The sequence below is a fragment of the Gymnodraco acuticeps genome, unplaced genomic scaffold, assembly GCF_902827175.1.
Source record: "Gymnodraco acuticeps unplaced genomic scaffold, fGymAcu1.1, whole genome shotgun sequence".
Taxonomy (NCBI): domain Eukaryota; kingdom Metazoa; phylum Chordata; class Actinopteri; order Perciformes; family Bathydraconidae; genus Gymnodraco; species Gymnodraco acuticeps.
Genome location: NW_022992130.1, coordinates 1316505 through 1343028, shown reverse-complemented (window position 1 = coordinate 1343028; position 26524 = coordinate 1316505). Strand labels below are relative to the sequence as shown.

General features: G+C 44.5%; 1 protein-coding gene across 3 annotated transcripts in view; it reads left to right on the top strand.

The window, feature by feature from the left end:
* The window catches only part of tp53bp2a (tumor protein p53 binding protein, 2a), a 30233-nt gene extending 14485 nt beyond the window's left edge, over window positions 1-15748 (top strand). The window contains exons 5-22 of one of the 3 annotated variants that reach the window (XM_034203782.1): window positions 149-219; window positions 739-840; window positions 2419-2593; window positions 2754-2935; window positions 3067-3231; window positions 3450-3488; window positions 5060-5107; window positions 6459-6642; window positions 8698-8814; window positions 9024-9145; window positions 9261-9657; window positions 11377-12215; window positions 13340-13477; window positions 13634-13767; window positions 13880-14046; window positions 14177-14376; window positions 14468-14549; window positions 14608-15748. In XM_034203782.1, the coding sequence (XP_034059673.1) occupies window positions 149-219; window positions 739-840; window positions 2419-2593; window positions 2754-2935; window positions 3067-3231; window positions 3450-3488; window positions 5060-5107; window positions 6459-6642; window positions 8698-8814; window positions 9024-9145; window positions 9261-9657; window positions 11377-12215; window positions 13340-13477; window positions 13634-13767; window positions 13880-14046; window positions 14177-14376; window positions 14468-14509 (3122 nt within the window). In that variant the 3' untranslated portion in view covers window positions 14510-14549; window positions 14608-15748. Of the gene's footprint in view, window positions 1-148; window positions 220-738; window positions 841-2418; window positions 2594-2753; window positions 2936-3066; window positions 3232-3449; window positions 3489-5059; window positions 5108-6458; window positions 6643-8697; window positions 8815-9023; window positions 9146-9260; window positions 9658-11376; window positions 12216-13339; window positions 13478-13633; window positions 13768-13879; window positions 14047-14176; window positions 14377-14467 lie in introns of all 3 variants that reach the window. The other 2 variants (XM_034203781.1, XM_034203783.1) reach the window with 2 other exon arrangements.
* The last annotated feature ends 10776 nt before the right edge of the window (window positions 15749-26524 follow it).

Here is a 26524-nt window from a genome sequence, read left to right as displayed (position 1 = left end):
AACGGCCAAAGAAAGCTCCAGTCATTCTCACAGTTGTCTGCAAAGGCCATTCGTTTTCTTAGTTTTCCGTTTCATGGTTTGGACTTAGATGAAGATCCACGGTAGATTTTGATGTCTGAGGAAATCTTCCATCTTGTTGGTTTCTCAGGCGGCTCAAGAGGCTCAGAGCAGAAGAGGAATGGAGTGAAGGCTCCCCCAGACAGACGCATGGAGAACGGGGTGAGTTTGAATAGGTTTTATTTTAAGAGAAGTTAAAATGCATTTAACAGCATGCTTACAATTAACAGTTTCTTATTCAAGAAAAAAGCATAACTGTAAATAATTCAAACACATGTTTTAATGCATCTCATTGTAATTATAATCATATATTCCTTGGATCATGCATTTGTTTTGCAAGAAATGTTCATACACTACGAATAAGATGTTTCCATATATTTTCTTTATTCTTGTCACACGGTTCATAGACTTTATTATTTCAAAAACATTCTATGACCTGATTTATTGTTCCTTTTTAAACTGAACAACAAACCAGCTTGATGATTTGCTGAGGGGTTGTCATTAATTCACTTCAAAACACCCTGAAGTATATAAATGCTAATGAAACATTAATCAGTGCATCATCATAACAAGGACAGTTTCTTGAATAATCAAGTTGAAGATGTCACTTGAAAATAAATGTTGTACTTCAAATCCCTTTAATGCGTTCTCTTTTATCCCTTTTATTTATACCCTTCCCAGGTGGTGACACCGCGGATGGACATGACACTATCGGAGCTACAAGAGATGGCTTCCAGGCAGCAGCAACAAATAGACTCTCAACAACAGCTCCTTGCTTCCAAGGTGAATAGAGATGAAGTGCAAGATGAAAGGGGAGATGGAAGAGAGAAGGGTGAATACTGGGGACAAGAGGTTCAAGTGGTGGAGATGAAAGTAAAAGCAAGGGAGACAGAATAATACAGCAAGATGAAAGAGGAAGTTATTGAGACAAAGTGGAGAAATGGAACATAATACAAAGGCGATAAAATAAGTGGAGTGCACTCATGGAAATAAAGATGCTTGGATAAGAACACACATGATGGTTGTGATAGACGGGTATGATGAGTTGTGTATGGCTGCAGGTGTAGTGTTTATCATTTGAGAAGCCTGAAACTGCAGCCTGTCTGGGATTCTCACAATGCAGGACTTGTGGTATTTAAAAAATCTCGCTTTCTTTCTTGCTTAGGACTGTTGTTTTTGAGTTTTTGGTGACAGCAGGGGATTGATATGACCGAAACAGACGTGATATATTAAAACATTGTGTGCAAAGAACATGTTTCTTTGCTTATACATATTGATCTCTCTTGTTTAAAAAAAAAATTAATATGCTTTAATATGGCCCGCAGGCTGAAACCTGTCTAGCATTCTGATCGAAGCAACTGTTGCCTGAGGATGATGTAAGCCAAGGAATGCTGCTTCAAGCAGTCATGAACACTTGCACAATCCGGAAAACAAACATTACAATCAGCACACATCACCTGGTATAGTTCCAGGTAGAGACAGTGTTCTGTTCCAGGTAGAGACAGTGTTCTGTTCATCTTAGAACCGGTTTGAGGCTCAGGTGCATAGCACACTGTTTCATTGTTTAAGACTGAAGATTTAACTCCGTTTCACTTTACACAAAGATTTCTTGGCTCTTGTAGCTATTTTCATTTGACAAAAAGCAATAGGATTTTGCTTCTGGATTTTGGAATATTGCAGAAAATAAGATCTGTGCTAAACCAAACTTTTTATTTTTACTTAACACATTTTTATCAGCAGGATCATTTCCACATATTAACACCACTTCATGATTTTGATCTCAAGTGACTTGCTAAAGTAAGGCTATAAACTCACTGCATATTGCTCGCTTAGGTGCTTATCACCACCTCTAAGCTAAAGCCAGACTACTGTTTTTAGCAATTGCCCTTTTGTTAGACACAGAAGCTTTGGACATTCACTACTGGGGTCCTTTATGAAGTATTTTATGTCTTAAAACTAAATGTCAAATATGTTTTGCTTGTGTTAGACACAGAACTTTCTGTATTTCATGCATCTAATCAAACACACTTTAAAAAAACAAAAACGGGAAGTGTTAAATGCTAACTAATTCCAGTGTTTTGAGACTCATTACTGTTGCACTCTATTTAGCCTGGCATGTTGATATAAAATGCATTCCTAACAGCCTGCAGGAGCAGTAAGAGAGGAAGGTGTATTCTTACAACAGCCAATTTACTAGTGGCCCATAACATCTGTACCTCAATGCCTGAGGACATTTTGACAGCACCTGTTGAGGAACGAAACTCAGCCATTGATTACTCATTAATGATAGTTAACAGGGTTGTGTCTGTTAAATAATGTTCCTGACCTTGTCTCCCTTTCTCCTCTTGTCCCTTTCTTCAGGAGCAGCGGCTGCGCTACTTAAAGCAGCAGGAGCAGCGTCAGCAGCAGCAGGCGTCTGAGCAGGAGAAGCTGCAGCGCCTCCGAGAGAACATCGAGAACCAGGAGACTCGGCTCAAGAAGGTCCGGGCCCTCAAGGGCCAGGTGGAGCAGAAGCGCCTCAGCAATGGAAAACTGGGTAAGCTCCTCAGGAACTTAAAGGATTTTATGAATAAATGCCTGCTCAGAATATTATATGACAGGAAGCGTGGAATATTTGATTTGAATAGATTATTTCTTTGATTTCATGATGTTCTGTGTCCCTGAATTCTCTCATCTCAATTCCACTTCCTTTCCAGTGGAGGAGATCGACCAGATGAACAACCTGTTTCAGCAGAAGCAGAGAGAACTAGTGATGGCTGCTACCAAGGTGGAGGATCTCAGCCTACAGCTCGAGTTGCTTAAAAATGGAAAAATGGACAACTTCAATGACAACCAGAGCTCTGTGGCTGAACTCGACCGTCTGTACAAGGAGCTACAGGTGTGCAGAAACAATAGTTACTAAATTACATAAATCAGCACAACACATGGCTCCAAACACAGTATTTATTTTAATGAGCACAAACATTGAACCATCTCTTCCTTTTGTCCCCATGTTTTGTCCTTCTTCAGCTGAGGAACAAGCTGAACCAGGATCAGAACTCTAAGTTGCAGCAGCAGCGAGACGGCCTGAACAAGCGCAACATGGAGGTGGCTGCCATGGACAAACGCATCATTGAGCTCCGAGATCGGCTGTGGAAGAAGAAGGCAGCGCTGCAGCAGAAAGAGAACTTGCCTGTAAGTATCACATCAACAACATAAATACACATATGTGACCTGATGCAGAACCCCCTGAGGTGTCTTTCTGGATAAGGTGTTGACATTTGTTAATGTGTTTTTCTTGCAATTTCCCCAAGCCACAATATTTCAAATAAGTTATGGAAAAGATGTTGATCAGAGCTCCCCCTAGTGGCCTCATATTAAAGGCTGTTTGTATGTCTCTTTCCCTCCGGAAGCCTCAGATACCCTGGCATTCAGAGCTCACCCATTCCAACGTAAGGCTCCTTAACTTAAAATCTTCTGTGTGGGAAAACCTAGTGATGCCCTCACTCGAAGGAGATCACTCCTATCCGTCTTTTTCCACTCTTTGATCCCTTTGTCTGAGATAGCTGGTGTGGATTGATTATCATTTTGATTAGAGTCGCATCTGAGTTTACACTCCCGCTGTTTTCAGTTCCATTTGGCAGAAACAGCTTCTGCAGAGAGGAGAGGAGTAATAAGCGCATGCTGACACTTCAGAAAGGCTGGAATGTCAGCGGAGATGCTATCTTCTATGACTACACAGAAACAGGAAAAGACGAATAATTAGTTTACTGAAGGCAAACAAACTTCTTACCAAGAACGTTTGCTTTTAAAAACATATTGCATAATACAAACTGAATGTAACAGATACTAGAAATACTTGAAAGGCTGAATAACCTAGTCTCTTTACTAGATCTTATTGTCGTTATAAGCGTTGGCTCTCAGCTCGCTGCCTGGTGTCTCCCTGCTCCACTCTCCCCTTTACAGGAGTTGTTTTGAACACATGTTGCCATGGGACTGTAAAGAAGAGTCAACAGACTGTTGGGAAGGAATATTAACACGTTCACTGCCTGAGATTGAATGCTTGTGAAGGGATAGCAGAAGATGTAAGGGTGGCAAAAACGAAACATAATCATTCTGATCGAGTGATGAATGATTTTATGTTTTTACCAGCTTAAAAACACAAGTCATTTGACTTTGTTTCTTTCTTTATGTCTACTGATCAGGTGGACTTCCTCTCAGACAATATGCAGGTGTTTCATTGGCCGTCACCATTAACTTTCTGTCTTTCAACCAAATTAACATTCAACCAATTAACCTCAAATTTCGTTTTGCAATATATTATGCTGATTCCTAACTTTGTAATGCAAATCAAAAAGCTCCTCTATGAAATGATATTTCCCCTGGGTTGTAGATACTGTACAAAAACATTGCCTCTTGAGTTTACAGCATGCGATGTTTACTTATGCAGTGTACAAGATCTATGAGTTGGAACATAAATAATAAATGTTATAATGTAAATGTAACATATCCTCCCGCAGCTCTGCCTGGAAGATTTCTAGATGAAGTAAAAACGTGCCACCTTATCCGACTTTAGGGAAGCCCAACTTGTCTTTTAATGTTCCCTTTACAAATCGAATAAAGTAGGAACAGAATAGAGAAATATGTGTGCGTGTGTGCATGCCTGTGTGTGAGTGTGTTTTAGAGATGAAGGCTTGAAAGGGCCCGGTGAGGAGGTGATTTACCCACACCCTGCCTGGAATCATAATGAGAGGGCCTTTTTCACACTGACACAAAGACCCTCCATCCAAGCTGCCTCTCTCCTCCAACCAAACAGCAAGAGTCTGTCTGACATCACCCAAAAACCCTGTTTAACCATTCTGACTGAAGAGAGGTAGCCTGAGAGCTGCCAGCCGAGAGACACCCCGCACCGTATTATGATGCGTAGTACAGGGAACTAACAAAAGGCTAATATCAGATTGAAGAAAGGGATACTTTGGTATTTTGAACTGCTGTTTTATGTTTGTGCTTTTGTTTTTTCAAGAATGGCTATCCCGGTAAAGAGAGGGCTTCAAAAGACACTCATCTTCAGGTAACTAAACTAGCATTGAAGCTGATCCTAAAGTATGTGTCCCTTTTTCTTTCTGATCATCTTGTTTCCAAAGGGACAGCTTGTCATCATGAATTCAGGAGGATATATTTTTGTCCAGGGGATGAGCTGTTTTTAAAAACACGGTTCAAGTACTTTACCGAGTCTAAAGGGACATTTGGAGTCTGTTTGTTTGGTTTGGAAATCACAAGTGCATTTAATTTATTGTATAAGATGTGGTATTCATGACTAACTTACCCTCTTTTAACTTCAAGCGTTCTCTGATTCAAGCCTGGAATTAATCTACAGGATTTCAAAAAGGTTGTGCTGTAGATTTGACATCACCTGTCCAAGATGGAGATCCCACGACAATCCAAGCTGCTTTCAATTCCCTGCACAATGCTCCATTGCAACTTGTTTTATAAAAAGCACTATAGGAGTCAAATCATGGGTTTCAATATTTGATACATCTGTGTAAGCTAAATCTTTTATAAATCAGCAACTGTAATGCATGTGTTTTCTTGAAGCAATGTGGTTGTTCATGGTCCTCATGAAACCATGGCCATCATCAGCGTTATAAGGTCTCACCTTCATAAACTCTCACAAGTGTCTTACTCTAATGCTAGTTCTTCTAGCATCAGCTACGGGTTGGAAACATTATGACTGCCTTACAAATCTTTGAACCCTTCCATACTAGCCAGAAAAACATATTGATGAACAACTTGGCCCTGGTCTGGCACCACCTTTAGGCCACAGCTTTCTCAGCATTTGTATCCATTATTATATTATACAACTCCGTTTTCTTTGTAACTTATTAACCATTAGAGCCTAAGAGGGCTAATATGGACTTGTAGTGTTTTTGATTAGTGCCCAAATGTGAAAATGTATTAAAAATATAACATTTTAGCATGATTTCTGTGATACTCATCTCAATGTCAACAAAGTTTTATACATTCGTAAGTTGTGGTTACTATTTTTGTCATCCACGTTTATGTGTCTGAATAGTGTTTCTCCCTTATGGCAATATTTGTGTACCTCATTCCTGAGTGAGCAATGGGATATTCAGTGCACAGGAAACTATTGCACGTTAATTGAGTTAATAGCATGGAAATTCCTTTTGGAGCATAAAAGTTTGATACAATTAAATATCCTTTTCTTGAGTAGATTGTCTATAATGAATATGCCTGCAAAATGTATCTTCCAGTTCTCCTAAACTTCCATTACTAGCTCAGGACTGAGGCACAAATACAATGCCATACTCTCTCCTGCACACGTAACACACACATTTGAGACATTCCCTCAGATCTTTGCTTCTCTAACAGACTCTCTTCTCTCCCACCTCTTCTCTGTACAGGTGCCCACAGATGGCCCAGCCGGACAGCAGTCAGGTCCGTCTCGTGTGGCGGCGGTCGGCCCGTACATCCAGTCGTCCACCATGCCCCGGGGCCCAGTGAGGCACGAGCTGCTCGTAAAACCAGCCTACCCAGACGGCACGGCAACCCTCCCTGCCCACGACCCGCAGAGCAAGGCCGGCCCAGGTGAGCAGCCGGAGACCACACAGCGCCCACACAACGCCTGCAGCCTTTTACTTCTAAAACCATTCCTTTTCATTTCTGTAACATGGCTCGAATCAAGACTCGGGGGCGGGCCATCAATAGTAAAAATGTATTCAGATAATTGAGGCAATTGCTGAGTTCTGCAACAGCTCACTTGTAAAATAAAAGCTTACATTTTCAGATCAAAGAACGGTTAGGATCCCAAAAGTGTTTTCAACTACTATTCTAGGTGTTCCTTTGTGATTGTACTCCCATTAACTGTTTAAATGTGACAACACCATCCTGCTTTCAGTAGAAGCAGTGGATTCTGGGACACCTGCTGGTTGCGATGTCGATCTGAGCTCGGAAGGTAGCTAGTTACCTCCTGGATGGTGTGTTGTGACCGAGTTTTGCTGAGCCTGAACTTTGAACTCTTTATCCTCTTTTACATTTTCTGAAGAACTTGTGATATGCTTTGCAGTGAGTGAGCCAGTTATTGAACCATTGTTCCTATTGCCACGATGTGTGTCTCTTCTGCTTTTATCCTTTTTTAAAAGTCAACTTTTAGAGCCAGTACAGACTAAGCTGCTGCACTCTCTTTCCACAGACTGCAGTAGCATGTGTGCTGTGTGCTGTGTGATGGAGTGGAATGAAGTCTGACCAAAGCAATGAGAGACCAGAGCAACATTTCCCATTTAGAAATGTTCTTTGTTCTTTCTCAGTAATTCTTTCTCAGAGGCTCTGTCTCTAGACTCGATCTCTTAGCCCTGAACCAGTCCCCCAGTGGATAGTGGGCCAGCTTTATGTTATTAAAAATGAATGATCATACACAGAAATGAGTCATTACAAAAGAACAGCACCAGGGACCACCTCTTTCCTCATTCAGTCTACTCATTATCAGCCCATGTTTTCCTATTTAAAGCAATCCCACATACAAGAAGTGAAAGTATCAGTTTTTTCCCCAGTCTGTCATGATGTTGCACGCAATTATTTCTGCATGCTGAGTTGATTTGCAGCATGTAAAGAGGAGAGAGAGGGATGGGCAGGGAGGCAGAGGAATCTGCTCTTGGTATAAACACATTCCCGGTTCTTCTAGCAGGGACGTTGTGCAGAGTTTCAGGCCGGCTCCTGGGGGTTGTTCTGATCTCTGCTTGGCCCCTCAGGGGGGCCCCTACCTGGGCCGTGCCAACAGCATGACTCGAGCAAAGGGAGATATGGAGCTCTAAGGCTACTTTTGTTTTTCTTTTCTTTCGAATGCATCTTCCTCAGAAGCCATGTTCTTGCTTAAGCCTCTGAAAGAGCTGCGGGCTAAGAGAAAAGGTACACACTCGTGTTTGTGTGTGGTGCGTGTATTTCTCTCCACGGCTTTGTGTGGTTCTGTTTATTTTTAAAGGGGAGATTCCTACTGAAAAAGCTGAGATTTATTCTCATAATTGGCTAGCTACATTATTAGTCCTTTCTGCTTGTTTTGCCGCTGTTTGTTAAAGCGGGTTTTTGTTTGTTCTCCTCAGTTATTTTCCGCCGCTCTAAATGGGTCAGTCGGAAACAAATGCATAACCTTCAGTTGAACTGACAAGCTGTGTGTATCCTGACCATCCAAATCTGATCTTGTTGGCAAAATATGTTTTGTGTTTGTTGTGTCGTTCTACGACACCACTAAACTATGGGCACTGCAAAGGATAATCATTATGATTATGAAGATTTGACTGTCTTTGATGTGATGCTAATCTTGCTAGTTGCGAGTGCTCCATGCTTTTGTGGCTCATTTGACTGTTGATGTCTGCGGACATGCATGGCTACTGGCTGAGTCTTAGTCAGTCAACCAAAACAACAAATGATGAGTAACGATGGAGGCATAGTGCTTTTTTCAAATGACTGTTTCATGACTGTTTGCTCTGTGTGACTCTGCATACAACACAGCTTTGTGCTTTTGTGGGACAATTGTGACTGCAGAAGGTTACCACTTATCTTTATTAAAAGAATTATAGTATTTTTTTGACATTAACACATTCTCCGCCTGTCCCTTTTTCTTTCCCTCCTCTCCTGCTGGTCCCACAGGCCTTCAGCCATCCAAGCTGGCAGACTGGGGCTCTTCAGGTCCAGAATCCAACACCAACGGTCATGGTTCATCTTCAACATTGCCCCGAATGACCTCCCACTCCAACACAGAACAAGGTTAGAGCAATACACACATGCAAACACCACACACACATACAACTCCTCCACAGAAAGTGCACTGCAATCTTTCCTGGAACTGTGAAAACGGTAATGAAGGCAGAACAAAAGCTTTGAAAGGGGCTTTTGTTCTGTCTTTCTATAGAATCACGCTTGCTCTGAACATGCGGTGAAACTGATTACTGCCTCTATATGTTGTGTGTGAATAGATGAGACTGAAACGAGGAGAGATAAGAAGGTGCGTCCACTCTCCATGTTTGAGTCAACGGACGTTCCCGCCACCTCCCTCCGCAAAAACCAGAGCAGTGATGACCTGGTCAGGGACGCAAAGGTGAGAATGAATGAAAACAAACTCCTTAAATACTAAGTAAAGGTCCAAGAAAATACTTGTTTAGCAGTAATAAATCCATGCATCTAATTCTCTCTCTGTCCTTTCATGTCCACAGTCGGCCCCCAAAGGTCCAGTCAAGGTGCCTCCTCCAGTTCCCACCAAACCAAAAGGCCCTGGTGTCGTTCCCTATGGGAAACCAGGCCTCAACACAGGCACCTTCCCCAAAGCCAAGCCCCACAGCCAGCAGCCCCAGCCCCCCCAGGGCCGCAGCCCTCTCCCATCCTCACAGAGCCAGACACTCCCCCTCCCCTCCAAGCAGGACGCTCCACCTGCAGCCACCGTGCGGCCCTTCACCCCGGAGCTGCCCTCCTCCAAGCCTCAGACTTTAGCGGCCAGCTCCATTTACTCCATGTACACGCAGCAGGCCGGGTCAGCCAAGCCCTTCCACCCGCCGAGTGGAGTGCAGAACGCTCTCAACAGGAATCAGAGCCGCTCCAATGGATTTGTCAGTGGTAAGAATACCCAGATGTAACTTTTTGAGTTTAGTCAAAAACACAGTTGTTCAGGTGACACATGAATATGGTCTTTCTGCTGTAAAACACACAATCAAAGAGTATATGAACACATGTCAATCTTCAAGTTTACGTATTAATCTCAGAGTATCTCTTTAAGAAGATTGAGCATTCAATCTTAAGACTAATACTAGAGTAAAAATCTAGGGATGACTTAAAGGTCACTTATTATTCAAAATCCACTTTTATACACAATAAAATACTCTGCATTAAAAGATTCTGAAAGTGTCAGGAAAAAAGATTCTCTCACTTTTTGTCCTGATCCATTTATATAAAAACCTGTCTAAAAATGAGCCGATCAGATTTTGGCCACTTTATGATGTCATAATGTTGTATTGGCTTGTGTAACCATTAGCCAATAACCAACCAAGGTAACACCCCCCACCCCCACCTTATCACCTGCATCTCCTCCTAGAGCACCATTGACTTCTTTTTAACCAAATATCTCTCAGAGGGGCGTGGGGAGGGGCTCCTTATTTTCATCTAAAGTAACAGACAGAGAATCAGCACTTTTGAAACAGGGCTGAAACAGAGGGGATTATGGGATGCTACAATGCGTGATCTGTTTGATATTTTGAGGTAAACACTTCAGAGACATGTTTTGTATATATCTGAGACCTATAATATATTAATGAAAAACTGTATACTAGGGCACCTTTAAATCTAAATTCAGGAATCTAGACAAGCGTTTATAAAAATAGAATATTGTGTCACTTGAGATATATTCACTGTTAAGTAGTTCTGCCCTGCTGCTGTTCTGTTTAGCATATTCAACAGGAATATATTCACACACCGTTGACCACAGGATGAGCTAGAGCGTCTACACCATCTGTTACATCTTCCCTTTACAAACGCAATAACAGGCAACCGTGCCTGCTGCTTTTGACTGGAGTTGTGGAATTGAAATGGAACACATTTTTCTCCTCCCCTGAGTCAGTTTGGAGGATTGAATCAATGCTAGCTCTGTACATGCAAAGACATTAATGGGAAACAAAAAAAAAGATAAGATACCACTAAGATAAGAGAGGATAAGAGATAAGAGAGATGCATGGGAAGTTTTAAACGAAAAGTCCAATTAAAGTCTTAAATAGGCATAGAAAATGTCAAATATTACTGATGCATATACAACATATAGGTACATTATAATTAAGAAAAAAAAAAAATGTTTTGCGAGATATCGCAATACTTTTGCGAGATTTCGCAAAACATTTTTTTTTTTTTTTTTTTTAAATAATTTTTTTTTTCTTCTCCATGTCCCCTAGGGGGCTCCGTACCGAACTAGTATTTTATTTATATAAAAAAAACAATATACTCTGATTTCAACTGCATTCATAATTGATATTCCCATCTGGTGTACATTTTTGACCAATGTTCGCCTTAAGCAATCATTTATATTTAATACAAACTTTGAGCAGCTGATTTAGAGACTGATACAAGCAGGTTTTTCTACAGCCATTGAGAAAAATAAGCAGTATCTTAGAGGAAAGAATATATTATTCTATCCGGTTTTTCTTTTAACCATTATCACTGCATTGTTTACTTAGCGCATTGCTGACCTGAGCATCTTGTAATTATCACATTTTAATTTGCTTGGGGGCAGAACAAAGGGTCAGTTATTAGTGTATCTGTGTAACACTTGTTTCCTGTCTTTGTTCATAGTGTACGGTAAACCAGTGATCCCCAGTGGAGGCCTCCTATATCCAGAGAACCCTTACATGGACCGCCGCTCCCCTGCCTTTGAATCTGAGGTCGACCACAACGGAGCCTACAACGTGGGTCCCAGTCCATCTGAGGTCCCCCAACCCGAAACGGAGCGCACCCCCCGGCCCCTCAGCCCCACCAAGCTGCTTCCCTTCATTTCAAACCCCTACAGGAACCAGAACGATGGCGACCTGGAAGCCCTGAGGAAGAAGCTCTACAACGCCCCCAGGCCGCTGAAGAAACGCAGCTCCATCACTGAACCCGAGGGTCCTGCGGGGCCCAACATTCAGAAACTCCTCTACCAGAAGACCACCCTGAAAGCTATGGAGACTATTACCACACCGACCACTCCCACCTACGCTGGTGAAGCAGAGAAGGCGGCGGAGGGATCTGCGGGGCCGCATGTTTCTCTGGGTGGAGCGGACCACCAATCAACAGAGACTCCGGAGGGGGGACAGCTCCCGTCTCACATCACTACAGCTAATGTCCCCGTGCCAGGACCCCCTGAGCACACCAAACCACCGTCAGCCTTCCAAGAGAGAGAGGACATTATCCCCCCTCCTCCCCCATCCCACCCAGCGCCCAGGCCAGATGACGGTCACTTCCCACCACCTCCAGGTTCTGGCTCTGAGGACGCAATTTCCAACCTCCCCCCTCCACCTCCAGAAGGCTTCCTGGAAGAGTTCCCCCCATACCCCCCACCCCCATACCCCAGTGGAGCGGAGCAGGACAGCTTGGGAGAGGACACCTTCAACATGAAGGCCCCCGAGGTCACCGGCCAGGTCATTCTGCCACCGGTATGTATTAACACATTAAATGAGACACAACAAAAGAAGCATTCATATTTGTCCTCTTTTCTGTCAAGCTATTTATCAATCTATACTATTTGGTGTGTTTGCCGCGTGTTCAATATATCAGCCATAGAGATGTCTGCCTTCTGTTGAATATCTCTAAGGTCTGTGGATAATCTTGTGTATCCGAGTCATGATAACTGGAAAGAGGCATTGCGCTTCAGTTTTTCAAATACATTGTTTTTGTTTTTTGAGCACCACAAAACAACTGCCATCTACTGTAGATCAAATGTTTTCGAGAGAAGGCAGACATCACCCTGTTGATATGTCCAACACACCGCAACTCAGACCCAAATATTCTAAATGGATAAATATCACTAGAGGAAAAAGTTTATCTTGGATTTTGGGTGAGCTGTCAAGCTGCTTAAACACAAACATTATGTACCGGGCGGTAACCCTCTTGTTTGTGTCCCACAGTCCTGAGTCTCAGTACAGTACAGACTACAGTTGTGTGCTTGTGTTATTAAATCCTCTCACATGCTTGTTTGTTAGCACAGTAGCTGGTCATGAGGTACAGTTATTGTGCATTCTACTTAATAAAGCTGTGCTGGTAAACAGTGCTGAGCTGGTCTGTTATATCATTATATAATTCCTGTCAAGTACTTCTATTGTTTCTGGAGAAAATGGACCTTATTCCACTTACAGTAAGCGGATACCCAGCCTACTTTCCCCATTATGTGTTGAAAAACAGTTCATATGTTCTTGTTGTTAAGCTCTTAGCGAGACTTCTTAAGTGGGTTTTATGCTGAGGGGACGGGTATTACCAGTGAGTAAACCAATTAGAAATAAGTATTCATAATTTCCCCCCCCTAGTTTTCTCCTTCTGTCGCCTCCATTTGAGAAGCAATTGTTTGTGTAATCATGGTTTTAGAAAAATCTGTGTTTCTGGGTAAACGGGATAAGCAACGCTCGTAGAGCTGGAAAACAAGTCCCTCCTCTTCTCTCAGTCCACATTGAACACAACAGAGTGGACGATCAGGAGGAGACTCTGATTTGACATTTTCCTTCTTTGTGTTGTAATGGCTTTTTATGATCACTGACGTGTTACACGGTTATGATTGTGTCTCCAGGGAAAGAGGACCAACTTGCGCAAGCTTTGCTCTGAACGCATCGATCACAGCATGAGAGTGAAGTTCAACCCTCTGGCTCTGCTGCTGGACTCTTCTCTGGAGGGAGAGTTCGACCTGGTCCAGAGGATCATCTATGAAGTAAGATATTTACTTTTGCGTTCTTTTGCTTAGTTTTCTACTGTGTTAGTCGGCTACCATTGTGTCAGTGTTAGATAACAAATATCAAAAAGAGACATTTTTGTTTGCTATTTTCTGTGGCTCACACTACCCCCTTTTAAACTGTTTCAATCTCAGGTGGAGGATCCCAGTCTGCCTAACGATGAAGGCATCACTGCTCTACACAATGCTGTCTGTGCTGGACATACAGAGATTGTCAAGTTTCTGGTTCAGTTTGGTGTCAATGTCAATGCTGCTGACAGTGACGGCTGGTACGTTCACTGCTGACATGGCTGATTACCTGAGACAAGTCTGAACTGTCACAATGAGTTTTCAAATTGTTTGCATTTATTTACTCAACTCTCAACTCCTTCCTCCCTCTAGGACCCCTCTTCACTGTGCTGCATCCTGCAACAATGTGCAAGTGTGCAAGTTCCTGGTGGAGTCCGGTGCAGCCGTGTTCGCTATGACTTACAGCGACATGCAAACAGCAGCTGATAAATGTGAAGAGATGGAGGAGGGCTACACCCAGTGCTCTCAGTTCCTCTATGGTCAGTTATTTGCTATACGTTATGAATGCATTGTTATAATTGTTATTGTGTCCTGTGTATGTTTCCGGCAAAAAAAATGATGTCTTACACTTCATATCTTTTGTGTGCTTCCAAATCTGTCTACCCTCAGGTGTGCAAGAGAAGATGGGCATCATGAACAGGGGAGTGATCTACGGTCTGTGGGAATACAATGGTGAAAACCCTGATGAACTGGTGTTCCGCGAGGGAGACTGCATGACCATCGTCCGCAGAGAAGACGAGGATGAGATCGAATGGTGGTGGGCACGCATGGGAGACACCGAGGGTTACATTCCCCGCAACCTCCTCGGGGTGAGTCGAAAGTCACTGAAACTGCAAAGATGAGAAATTGTGTTTTTTTTTATGTGCACTGCTAACATTCCTTCTCATTTTCTCTTAACAGCTCTACCCCAGAATTAAGCCAAGACAAAGAACACTGGCTTAAAACATAAAAAACCCTGCACATTGCAGTCTGCCAGAGCTGTACACACACACACACACACACACACACACACACACACACACACACACACACACACACACACACACACACACACACACACACACACACACACACACACACACACGCGCTTTAACAGACTGGGACAGAGAAGGACACTGCTGAAATGAAGAGACAAGGACAGACCAAACAATATGAAGGATTATCTATGAACTCTTTCTGGCACTTTTTTTCTGTATCTACAACAGAGGAATTCTCCCTCTCGTACTTTTCCAGGCCACACTGTGTACCGTGTACTTAAGACACTTTTGGCATTGCTTTCCTTTAATCCACTTTTTTGTAATAAGTGTCTGAAACTATTTCCTACTTGACAGAAACTCAAATGTTGGGATGTAAATGGATCAAGCAGTATTTGTTATTGCGCAACAGTAATTTTTACACTTTTCGATAGTCTTTTAAAACTTGTTTTTCTGGGCTACTGGTTATTTTCTAACACTTGAGTCTCTACGTTGCATGAGGTGAATGAGTGGAATATGATAATGCTCCGTTACCATGACAATCTCTGTGGGGCTTGTTTCTCGTCATCTGTGTTGCCTGTGCCTCTGCTACCTGCACTACTGGGTTAAAATCAATCGTGACCACCACTGTTCTTGATTTAAAAAAAGAAAAGAAGAAAATGATATGATTGGTGGGAAAAACTTTTGATTGTTCTATTAATGTTCATTCTGTGGTCTATGATACCCACAAAACCAGTCTGCTCTCCTGCAATGGCACATGGTTGAGATGCCATAGATACTGTGTATACATGTATTTCTGTCATAAACACTAGTGAGAAGTTACTTTAGGAATTATATTCTTATCTAAGTTTCCAACTCTTAAGATGCCCTTTGATCTGGAAGGAGATTTCCATCCATATGAATTTTATATTTTATTACAGCCATTTCATGACAATATTGTAAAAAAAAGCGAGCGTAAAACCAGACACCATGATTTTTTGTTGTAATCAGTTGTACGATTTATTGTAATGACGATTTATTCAGCTGAATCAAAAATAAAGATGCAACTTTTACAATATCGGATGAGTTCCTGAAACTTACCACATATCTCTGTCAATGCAGATTGTATTTATTTTTGTTACTTTTTCTTTAGCCCTTTTGTCAGAATTATAACCACAAATGTACTGTAGTATTTCCAATATTTCTAATAAAATACTTTATACTAAAATGCAAGTCTTCTTTTTTAACCACACATGCAATCCGTGTATCTACCGTCCAATTGTTTTTCTTTATTAAACACGTAAACGGAAGAGCGTCTGAGAGGCCTTTTTGCTTTTTGCCTTACTAAATGGTCCTTGGAGCGAGGGGCGGGGCCAAACTCACGGAAGTGATTTCAAAACAAAAGCACTCGTTTGCTAAAATCACACTTGTAATCACTACAGTATCCTGCTGAAGGAACGGTGATTATTATAAACAAGGGGAATTTAGCGATCACAACGAAAACGGCCAAGACACATATTGAGCCCAGAAAATGGATGTTATTAAGGGCTGTAAATATAATAAGCCCATGTCTAAAATGGACAACATTGATAGGAGATTTAAATTATACAGCGGTTCTGCACTGCGGTCACTCCGCCGCCTCTCGAGTTTGTTTTTTCAAATCAGCTGCTCTTCATTATTCCTGCTATATTTGACGAGTGATATAAATATTTGTTACCACAAGTTCTTAAGGAAACTGACACTGTTGGACTTGGTTCTAGTTTGACTTCTACCAGAAATAAAATGAAGTACTTTTACTGTGTACTTTGTGAGTAATCCTCTGTCAGAGTCCCTATAGGCTATAATGCATGTTTTCTGCTGTCTTTGATGAATAATAAAAATATAATTTTACCATTAGTTCTTAATGAAATTGATACTGTTTGACTTTGTATTAGCCTACTACTTACAATACATTGAAGTACTTTTACTGTGTATTTTTTGAGAAATACTCAAATACAAAGTCCCCTGCTGAGAACAAAATCAAGCCACTTTTGCTAAGTTTGATGAGGGAATTCTTTTTTGTTGCTATTAGTTCTTCGTGAGATTGATCCTGTTGGACTCAGTACTAGTGAAACTACCCCCACAAGTACTATGAAGTACTTACTGTGTACTTTTCCAACAATCCTCTGTTAATGTTCCCTCCTGAGAACCAGAATGTATGTTTCTCTGCTATTTTGAATAAGCGTTACAAAATCTTTCTTCATGAGACTGATATTGTTGAACAGAGTATTTTAAGAGGATATGGTAGACATGATATCAGCAATATTTCCAGTCAGTACTCCGGCAGCAGCATTTTACACCTTGGTAAGTCTTTAGAGTCTGGCCTGGATAGCTGGTCTATCCTTCAGCAAAGTGACACACTCTGTCACATGGTTGGCCTCTTATGAAGCTGCTGTCTTTTACTATATAACTATTCCTCTGCCGCTAGTTCGTTCCTCGCAGATTCTTCAGTCTCATCAGCCTCATCCTTCCAACAGTCCCAGTCAACGCTTCCAGCACACTTCCAGTGTCTGACTCCATATGATATTGTCCTGATGCTGTAAGGGTGATGCCCCATGATCACAACATGACCCTCTAGAGTCTGAGTGCCAAGGACCTCATATTATGTCTGTCATTAATGTTAAATCACCCATTATAACAATTTGCTTTCCTTTTTCTCTTCTCTTAACTGAATAGCCCTGTCTTTAAGTATAATACAATGTAAAGTCCTTTTCCTGCACCATTTTAAGGCTTCAAAACAGGCATTTTTACTGTATGTGTTTGGAGAAATGACACAATCAATGGCCCAGAATTGTACTTTATAAACTATGAATCTTGTGGTGCTTGAAGAAATACAAACTGGCTAAGCCGGCCAGGTTATATACGCCTTTTTTGGAGCCCTTTTTTGCAATATTTATTAAAATGTCACTAGTTATTAAAACAAACCACTATCTGAGGATAATACAAGCAACCATAAAACACCCATACTAGAGCCATGGAAGTCCATGAATAATTTATCCTTTCACAAATCTTTTCAACTGCTGTAAGTGCACTCTCTGCAGATTTTTTTAAAATATTCTTCATTTGCAGTATTTTTTTTAAAAAGTGTTCAGAAAGACTGCATCAATTATATGCTATATATATATATATATATATATATATATATAATATCCATATTTTTATTAACTAACCAAAGTCAATTTAAATAGCGGGCAAAAATGGGTTAATTGCCATGCATGTGGTGTTTGATATAGTTTACGTTCAACTATTTTAGGCAGAAAAACGTATATTGACTAAAACTTTTTTAATAATTTACTATAATTTCGAAAGGTTTTTGTGAGAAATCATTTCAAAAGTCAATTTCATTTTATATTTAAATTTGAAATGTTTGCACACAATATTATTAATTTATACATTTTTATGAATTTTTTTAAATTATGAATCCATTTATTTTATTGTATTTCCTTGAGGCTGGGAAGATATCCAGCATGTAGTTCAACATGCAAATGTTCTAATGCAAGTAAGTATAAATATAACATGGAAAAGGAAATAAAATACGTTTCATAGGAGGATGTGGATTTATTTTTCTCTCACCTTGTAATTACACAATCAAACCATCTATAATTTAGCTCTGGCCTTCACTCACAAAACATTTTTTGTTGAATTTGACAAAATTTTTGAAGCTCTATTGACTGACATGCAATGACTGGGACTGATGGAAGAATCTGAGAGGAATGAACTAGGAGCAGAGAAATAATCATATTTTAAAAGACAGCAGCTTCGAGGCCAACAAGAGTGACAGAGTGTGTCAGTGTGCTGAAGGATAGAACAGTTCTCATTCATAACACTCCGTTCGATGTCTCACTATGGGATGCGCCTCATCGCGGAGCAAACAGAAGCATCAATCTCATTACGCCAATCCTGATTGGCTGGTGATCTTGACGTCAGCGTCAGGGAATTCACCCCCTATAAGTAGCTTGCGCCACGACGCATGCGCCATTCAAACACCTCTTCTCGCTTCAGAGCACATCTCTATAGTAGCCGGACAAGCTTAACGGTCCACAGACTGAACCCAAATATAACCATTTCGGTCGCCGGGCGCTCGCCGGCTACTCCTTCTGCTTCGCAAGAAGACGGTAATACTAACGCCAGTTAGTATTAAAATCGACCTCGCCGTTCTTTCCCCGGAAAGTAAGGTTTTGATTTTTCTCAAGCTAGCTACGCACCTGTTGCTAGCTAGCTTCCCCTTACTACCGACACCACGGTAGCGAGGACGCTTTTCTTTTTCTCTCTCACGGAGGAGAAAAGGATTAGAAGTATATTGACACACCAGTCAATATTCTTTGAGAACAAAGGACCCACACCGTCCCTTTTTCTCCGGATTAAGGACGGGTTGGTAACACTTTTTCTCTCAACGACGTACCTGTTACGAGCGGGTCCTCTCCACGCCACGAGGCGAACAAGATGGACGCCTCTCCCCCTCACACCAGAGGAGTCAGGGACTCGGAGGCTCGGTCATGCGGCTGCGGGTTGAAGATAGCAGGCACAGACTCACACCAGGTCTGCTCGTCCTGCCTCGGGCTGGAACACGCCCAGGAGGCTATCGACAACCCCGGCTCGTGCGGGCATTGTGACCTTTTCACCCGAAAGAGCCTCCACCGACGGCTAGCACACCAAGCTAGCTTGTTGGAACAGGACTCCCTCATGTCCACTGATTCGCCGTTTGGCAATCAAGACACGGGGGCGTCCGCTGCAGAGACTGAGCCCCTCACTGTGTCGGTCTGGGGCTCACTAACAGCGGCAGCTGCGGAACCGGGATCCCACGCCGTGTCAGGCCGGGACCCGGTGGCGGCAAGAGACGCGGGAACGGAGCCCCACGCCTCACCAGGCGGGAGCCTCCGGCGAGACCTCACCATGGTCTCGCCCGCAGAGGCTCGGCCTGCTCCGCATACTGCAGATGGAACTGCTGGTGGCAGCCCACCTCCTACCGAGGATGGGCCCGTCACCAAGCAGGAACCCCACGCTGCCAGCGAAGGTGGACCGTTTCCAGTCGACCATGACTGAACGGTCCTACAGAGCCGCAGCGTTGTCCGCCAGGGCTCTGAACGTTTCCTCACTGCTAACCGCATACCAAGCGGAGCTCTGTGAGGATATGTTGAGTAATCCTGGACCGGCCGTTCTGGATGAGTTGGCCGCGGTCACAGACATTTGTCTCCGTGTCCAACGCTGCGCCGTCCAGGCCACGGGTAAGGCAATGGGGATCATGGTGGTGCAGGAAAGAGCGAGATGGCTCAACCTCACCAACCTCCCAGACCGGGAAAAGGAGGATGTGCTTGACATGCCCATCGTTCCCGAGGGGATTTTCGGCTCCGCTCTTGCCTCCATGCAGAGGAGATGCGAGTCGAAAAAGGAGGAGGACGAGGCCCTCCACCTCTGCCTCCCTCGAAGGGCCCAGCCGCTGCCTTCGCAGCGGCAGCCCTTCGTCCAAGCTGCTCCGAACCCTGCTCGGTTCAAAATACCGAAAACGCAGAGGTCGCAGTCCGCCCCGAGTCCCCAGCCCAGATAGGGGACGAGGGCGAGCTGGCCTAGAAAATCTCCGGTTCCGGCTGCAGCCCAGGCGCAGCCAACCCAGAATTTCGGCCAGCAGTCGAGGAAGAAGAAGCGAGCGGCGTGACAGCCCCTCCTTCTCCCCTCTGTGACAGAGCTGGAAGTCTACGGTTCCCTAGCTCTAAATGTGTTCCCGCCGCCTCGAGAGATGCCTCAACACCATCCTCAAGTCCGCGTAAACACATGTCACACACTTATTGATTTTTCTGTCATAAAACATTTTCCGCTGACGCATCCAGGCTTCGAGCCAAGGGCGCAGCTCGAAAATGAAAAGAAAAACAATAAACAGTCCGTCAACTGTTCCCCTTCTGAGAGCAGCTACGGCCTCTCTCAAAGGGCGGACAATTGACGGGTCTGTGAAGGCACCACCGTCACGCGCATGCGCAGTACCGGCTGGGGCTGTAAAGGCACCACCGTCACGCGCATGCGCAGTGCCGGCTGGGGTCGTGAAGAAAAGCCCGCCCCGAGTCCCCAGCCCAGGCTGGAGATGAGGGCGAGCTGGCCTAGAAAATCTCCGGTTCCGGCTGCAGCTCAGGCACAGCCAACCCAGAATTTCGGCCAACAGTCGAGGAAGAAGAAGCGAGCGGCGTGACAGCCCCTCCTTCTCCCCTCTGTGACAGAGCTGGAAGTCCACGGTTCCCCAGCTCTAAATGTGTTCCCGCCGCCTAGAGAGATGCCTCAACACCATCCTCAAGTCCGCACAAACACATGTCACAAATTTGTTGATTTTTCTGTCATAAAACATTTGCTGCTGACGCATCCAGGCTTCAGGCCAAGGGCGCAGCTCAAAAAAATTATAAGAAAAACAATAAAACCAATAAACAGCCCGTCAACTGTCCCCCTTCTGAGAGCAGCTACGGCATCTCTCAAAAGGCGGATTACAGGCGGGTCTGTGAAGGCACCACCGTCACGCGCATGCGCAGTGCCGGCTGGGGCTTTAAAGGCACCACCGCCACGCGCATGCGCAGTGCCGGCTGGGGTTGTGAAGGCACCACTGTCATGCGCATGCGCAGTGTCTGTGGGGATTGTCGAAAAGGGGCACCACTGTGTTCAGACACTAGAGGGCCCCATAACACAACAAATAGAGACTCAGAGGGGAAGAGACGCAGGCCCGGACTGGCCATCGGGAGGACCGGGAGGTTTCCCGATGGCCTGGCCTGTTAAGTGGCCTGCTGGCTTGAGGAAAATTTGTTATGTATTGTGAACGCAACGCTGCGCAAATGTGGGTCTGACTCTGCCTCACAGAGGGTGACTGGCTGTCTACATGATGTGGCCTGCCGACATGGCCACTTTCATACAGATCATACACTAATGCCCTCGATTGGTCTCGTGTCATTTAAGCTCGGGAGCGTGTGTATGTGTGGCGCGAGCAAGCGAGAGAGAAAGCGCGTGCACTGGTTACGTGTATTGTTGTTGTTAGCATCCGGTGCTAGCTAGCGGCGCTAACGGAATGAGCTGTCAACAAGGTGGAGGAGAGTCCTCTGCTGTCAGACTGAGAGACTGATAACTACAGCTCAGGTGAGGTAAAGGACTCTCTGAGTGCTTAGATAGTTAACTTAGTCTAAGTTCACTGTGGGTCTCAAACGGTTTGGTCACCATTTATGTAAATACATATTTCCATTTGAAGGTGGAGTGATTAGTAAAATATGCATGAATAATACAAAAAAAAAAGTTAACTAGGTGAAAAAAGGTAGGATAAACTTTAAAAACTTGTTGAGAGCTAAAACTAGTCTTTGCTGCTGCCTCAAAGAGGAACAGGGGGAGACGGGTGAGGCTGGTTCAGGAGCACAGACACACTATGCCATGCTAATGAACCAAAAACAAATAAATAAACAAGTTTCAATGTTTTTTCATATTGGATATGGTATGTTATTGGCTATGGCCATGTTCTTATGATTTTATGATTATTTAAATGTATACAGTTCTGTTTCATATGGGTGTAGTCTCTTTATTTCCCCCTCAAAGTGCACCAGATTGATGCATTTAAGTCCAACATTTAAAAACAAATCTTACCGGGGGAGCATGCCCCCGGACCCCCCTAGAGGATTTGAGGTCCACCTCCACTTAAAATATGTTCACATGGATAGTTTCCTAAATAGATTTGCACTTTTAAAAAAAAATAGTAACCCATGTCCATATGTTTATTCTGGGGTAGTTTTAAAGTTTATGGCTATCACTATGGGCAGCAACGGTGTAAATATTGACAAATAAATCCAGGAAAATTACACAAAATAAAACTGGTAGTGGCCTGGCTGGGTGTATAATTCCCGGCCTGACTTATTGTCCCAGTCCGGCCCTGAAGAGACGTGACATCTCCACTGGCTCTAAGGAGCATGCAGTGGAAGATGCTCACATCATCTGCTTGGGTTTTCAAGACAGTAACACGGGGCTACAGACTCCAATTCGCTGTCACCCCCCCCTCGCTTCTCGGACATTCTGCATTCGCAGGCCCGAGGAGAGTCAGCCCATATTCTGGAGAGAGAGATTCTCTCTCTCCTAGAAAAGAGGGCTATATCTATTGTACCCGCCGAGCAGAGTCAGGGCGGCTTCTATTCCAAGTACTTCCTCGTTCCCAAACGGGGAGGGAACGGAATTCGGCCAATACTTGATTTGAGGGCTCTGAACAAATATCTAAAAAGATATAAGTTCAGAATGCTCACTCACACATCTCTGCTGCGGCTCGTGCGACAAGACGACTGGTTTACATCAGTCGACCTGAAAGATGCGTATTTTCACATCCCAGTATATTACCCACACAGGAAATATCTGAGATTCGCATTTCAGGGGATCTGTTATGAATACAGAGTACTCCCCTTCGGTCTGTCTCAGTCCAAGGGTGTTTGTACGATGTACGGAAGCCGCGATAGCCCCGTTAAGACAACAGGGTATTCGCCTGGCGACCTACATGGACGACTGGCTGCTTCTCGCACAGTCAGAGCAGGAGGCTGTTACGCAGACAAATGTCCTCGTAAAGCACCTGCTCAACCTGGGTTTCATAATAAACACAGAGAAGAGCATGTTGTGCCCCGCGCAGACTATACTCTTCCTGGGTTTACGCCTGAACTCGGTGCCCTTTTCAGCTCGCTTGTCAGCGGATAGAGTGAAAGCTTTCAGAGCTTGTCTCACTCTTTTCCAGCTGCGCAAACATGTTCTCTTCAGATCATGCCTGTGATTGCTGGGGCTCATGGCGTCAGCCATCCTGGTCGTACGACTGGGACGCTTACACATGAGGGAGTTTCAGCGCTGGGTGGCCGCCGTAAAACTTCAGAGTGATGGTTACTGTGAAATGCGTAATGGCACTGCGCCACTGGCTGCACCCGACTTTTCTAGTACGAGGTGTGCCTATGGGTGCTGTCCTTTCATGGAAAGTGGTCACCACGGACGCATGTCTGACAGGTTGGGGAGGTATTTATGAAGGTCGCCCGGTGAGGGGTCTCTGGAGCAGAGACCTCCAGCGGGCGCACATAAATTACCTGGAGCTTTTAGCGGTGTTTCTCACCCTAAAACGCTTTCTGCCTTTCCTCAGGGGACATCACGTCCTTGTGAGGACAGACAATACGACCACAATATCGTATATTAACCGCCAAGGGGGTTTGCGTTCTCTCCAGTTACACACACTGGCGCACAAACTGATCCTATGGAGCGGTAGACGTCTCCTCTCTCTGAGAGCGACGCACGTACCGGGAGTGATGAACCTCGGGGCAGATCTACTGTCCAGAGGTATACCACTTTATGCAGACTGGACTCTACATCCAAGGATTGTGAGCCAGCTGTGGGTGCGTTACGGCAGAGCCGCGGTGGATCTGTTCGCATCGAAAGACAACGCTCAGTGTCAGCTGTTCTTTTCGATCCATCCATCCATCCATCTTCTCCCGCTTATCCGTGGTCGGGTCGCGGGGGTAGCAGTTCCAGCAGAGAGCCCCAAACTTTCTTTTCCCTGGCGACATCCCAAGGCGCTCCCAGGCCAGCGAAGAGATATAATCCCTCCACCTGGTCCTAGGTCTACACCTTGGTCTCTTCCCAGCTGGACGTGCCTGGAACACCTCCCTAGGGAGGCGCCCAGGTGGCATCCTAACTAGGTGCCCGAACCACCTCAACTGGCTCCTTTCGACGCGAAGGAGGGGCGGCTCAACTCCGAGTCCCTCCCTGATGACCGAACTTCTCACCTTATCCCTAAGGGAGACACCAGCCACCCTGCGGAGAAAACCCATCTCGGCCACTTGTATCCGCGATCTCGTTCTTTCGGTCATGACCCATCCTTCATGACCATAGGTCTGTTCTTTTCGATGCACGATCTAAATGCACCGTTAGGCGTGGATGCACTCGCGCACAATTGGCCCCCGGGCCTTCTGTACGCGTTCCCACCCCTGGCTCTGATACCCCCAACTCTGGCCAGAGTGAGAGAGCAACGCCACACACTTATCCTGATAGCTCCGCACTGGCCAGCTATGTACTGGCTAGCGGAGATATATCAGCTGCTGTGCGGGCAGCCATGGCAGCTCCCACTACGCAGGGACATACTGTCCCAAGCGGGGGGGGGCACACGCAGAGCGCTTGGCTCTATGGGCCTGGCCCGTGAGTGGTACAATCTGAATACAGTGTGACATGAAGCTGACCCTGGCAGCTGCCAAGCGAGCCAGTGGCACTCATGCACTATCTGTACAGTCTTCATGCACTCAGTTCGCCCCAGGGCAAACAGAGTGTGGTTGAAGCCCAAACCTACCTTTATCTTAAGGCGGTTGGTTCAGGTACCACATTTGACATTGAGGCATCCTCCCCGCCACTGTATTCCTCCGGGGAACAGCGGCCGGATTTGCCGTGTCCAGCCCGTGCTTTACGCACGTACAGGGACAGATCAAGGGTGCTTTGTCATAATGACCAACCCCTTGTGTCCTGGGCTAACCCTTATAAGGGCAAGCCTGTTACTAAGCAACGGCTCTCCCACTGGTTTGTGGAAGCAATTGCTTTGGGGCTCATACGAGTCAGAGTTCGCAGGCACCCTCGGGTCCGCGAGCTCTTTCGACTCAGGGTCTGGCTGCATCCTGGACTCTGTCCAGGATGTCTCCCATCCAAGACATTGGTGCAGCGGCGAGCTGATCCTCGCCGCTCACTTTTGTCCGCCTCTTAACAGGCTGGACGTTCTGTTCCCAGTGTGACTCAAGCAGTGCTGGGCACCTGGTTGAGTCAGAGCTCTACCTGTTAAGTTCTGGTTGGTTTGGTGATTTTCGAGATAAGCTCGTCTGACAATACGGGAGCTACAATTTCCCATAGTGAGACATTGAACGGAGTGTTATGAATGAGAACTATAGGTTACTTACGTAACCCCAGTTCTCAGAGTAACATGAAGTGAGATGTCTCACCAGACGGCCCTCCTTGCTATGGTGAAGCGAGAAGAGGTGCTTATTTTGAATGACGCATGCGTCGTGGCGCAAGCTACTTATAGGGGGTGAATTCCCTGACGCTGACGTCAAGATCACCAGCCAATCAGGATTATTGTAACGAGATTGATGCTTCTGTTTGCTCCGCGATGAGGCGCATCCCATAGTGAGACATCTCACTTCATGTTACTCTGAGAACTGGGGTTACGTAAGTAACCTATAGATATCCAGGCTAGACTCTAAAGACTTTCCAAGGGGTAAAAATGCTGCTGCCGGAGTACTGACTGGAAATATTTCTGATATCAAGTCTACCATCCTCTTAAAAATACTCAGTCCAACAATATCAGTCTCATGAAGAAAGTTTTTTTAACGCTTATTAAAAATAGCAGAGAAACATGCATTCTGGTTCTCAGGAGGGAACATTGACTCACAAAGTAGGCCTACACAGTAAAAGTACTTCATTTTATTTCCGGTAGAAGTCAAACTAGAACCGAGTCCAACAGTGTCAGTTTCCTTAAGAACTTGTGGTAACAAATATTTGTATCACTCATTGAATATAGCAGGAATGAAGAGCAGCTGATTTGAAAAAACAAACTCGAGAGGCGGCAGAGTGACCGCAGTGCAGAACCGCCGTATAGTTTAAATCTCCTAACAATGTTGTCCATTTTAGACATGGGCTTATTATATTTACAGCCCTTAATAACATCCATTTTCTGGGCTCAATATGTGTCTTGGCCGTTTTCGTTGTGATCGCTAAATTCCCCTTGTTTATAATAATCACCTGTCCTTCAGCAGGATACTGAAGTGATTCAAAGTGTGATTTTAGCAAACGAGTTTTTTTTGTTTTGAAATCACTTCCGTGAGTTTCGCCCCGCCCCTCGCTCCAAGGACCTTTGACCATTTTGTAAGGTGAAAAGCAAAAAGCAAAAAGGCCTCTCAGACGCTCTTCCGTTTACGTGTTTAATAAAGAAAAACAATTGGACGGTAGATACACGGATTAC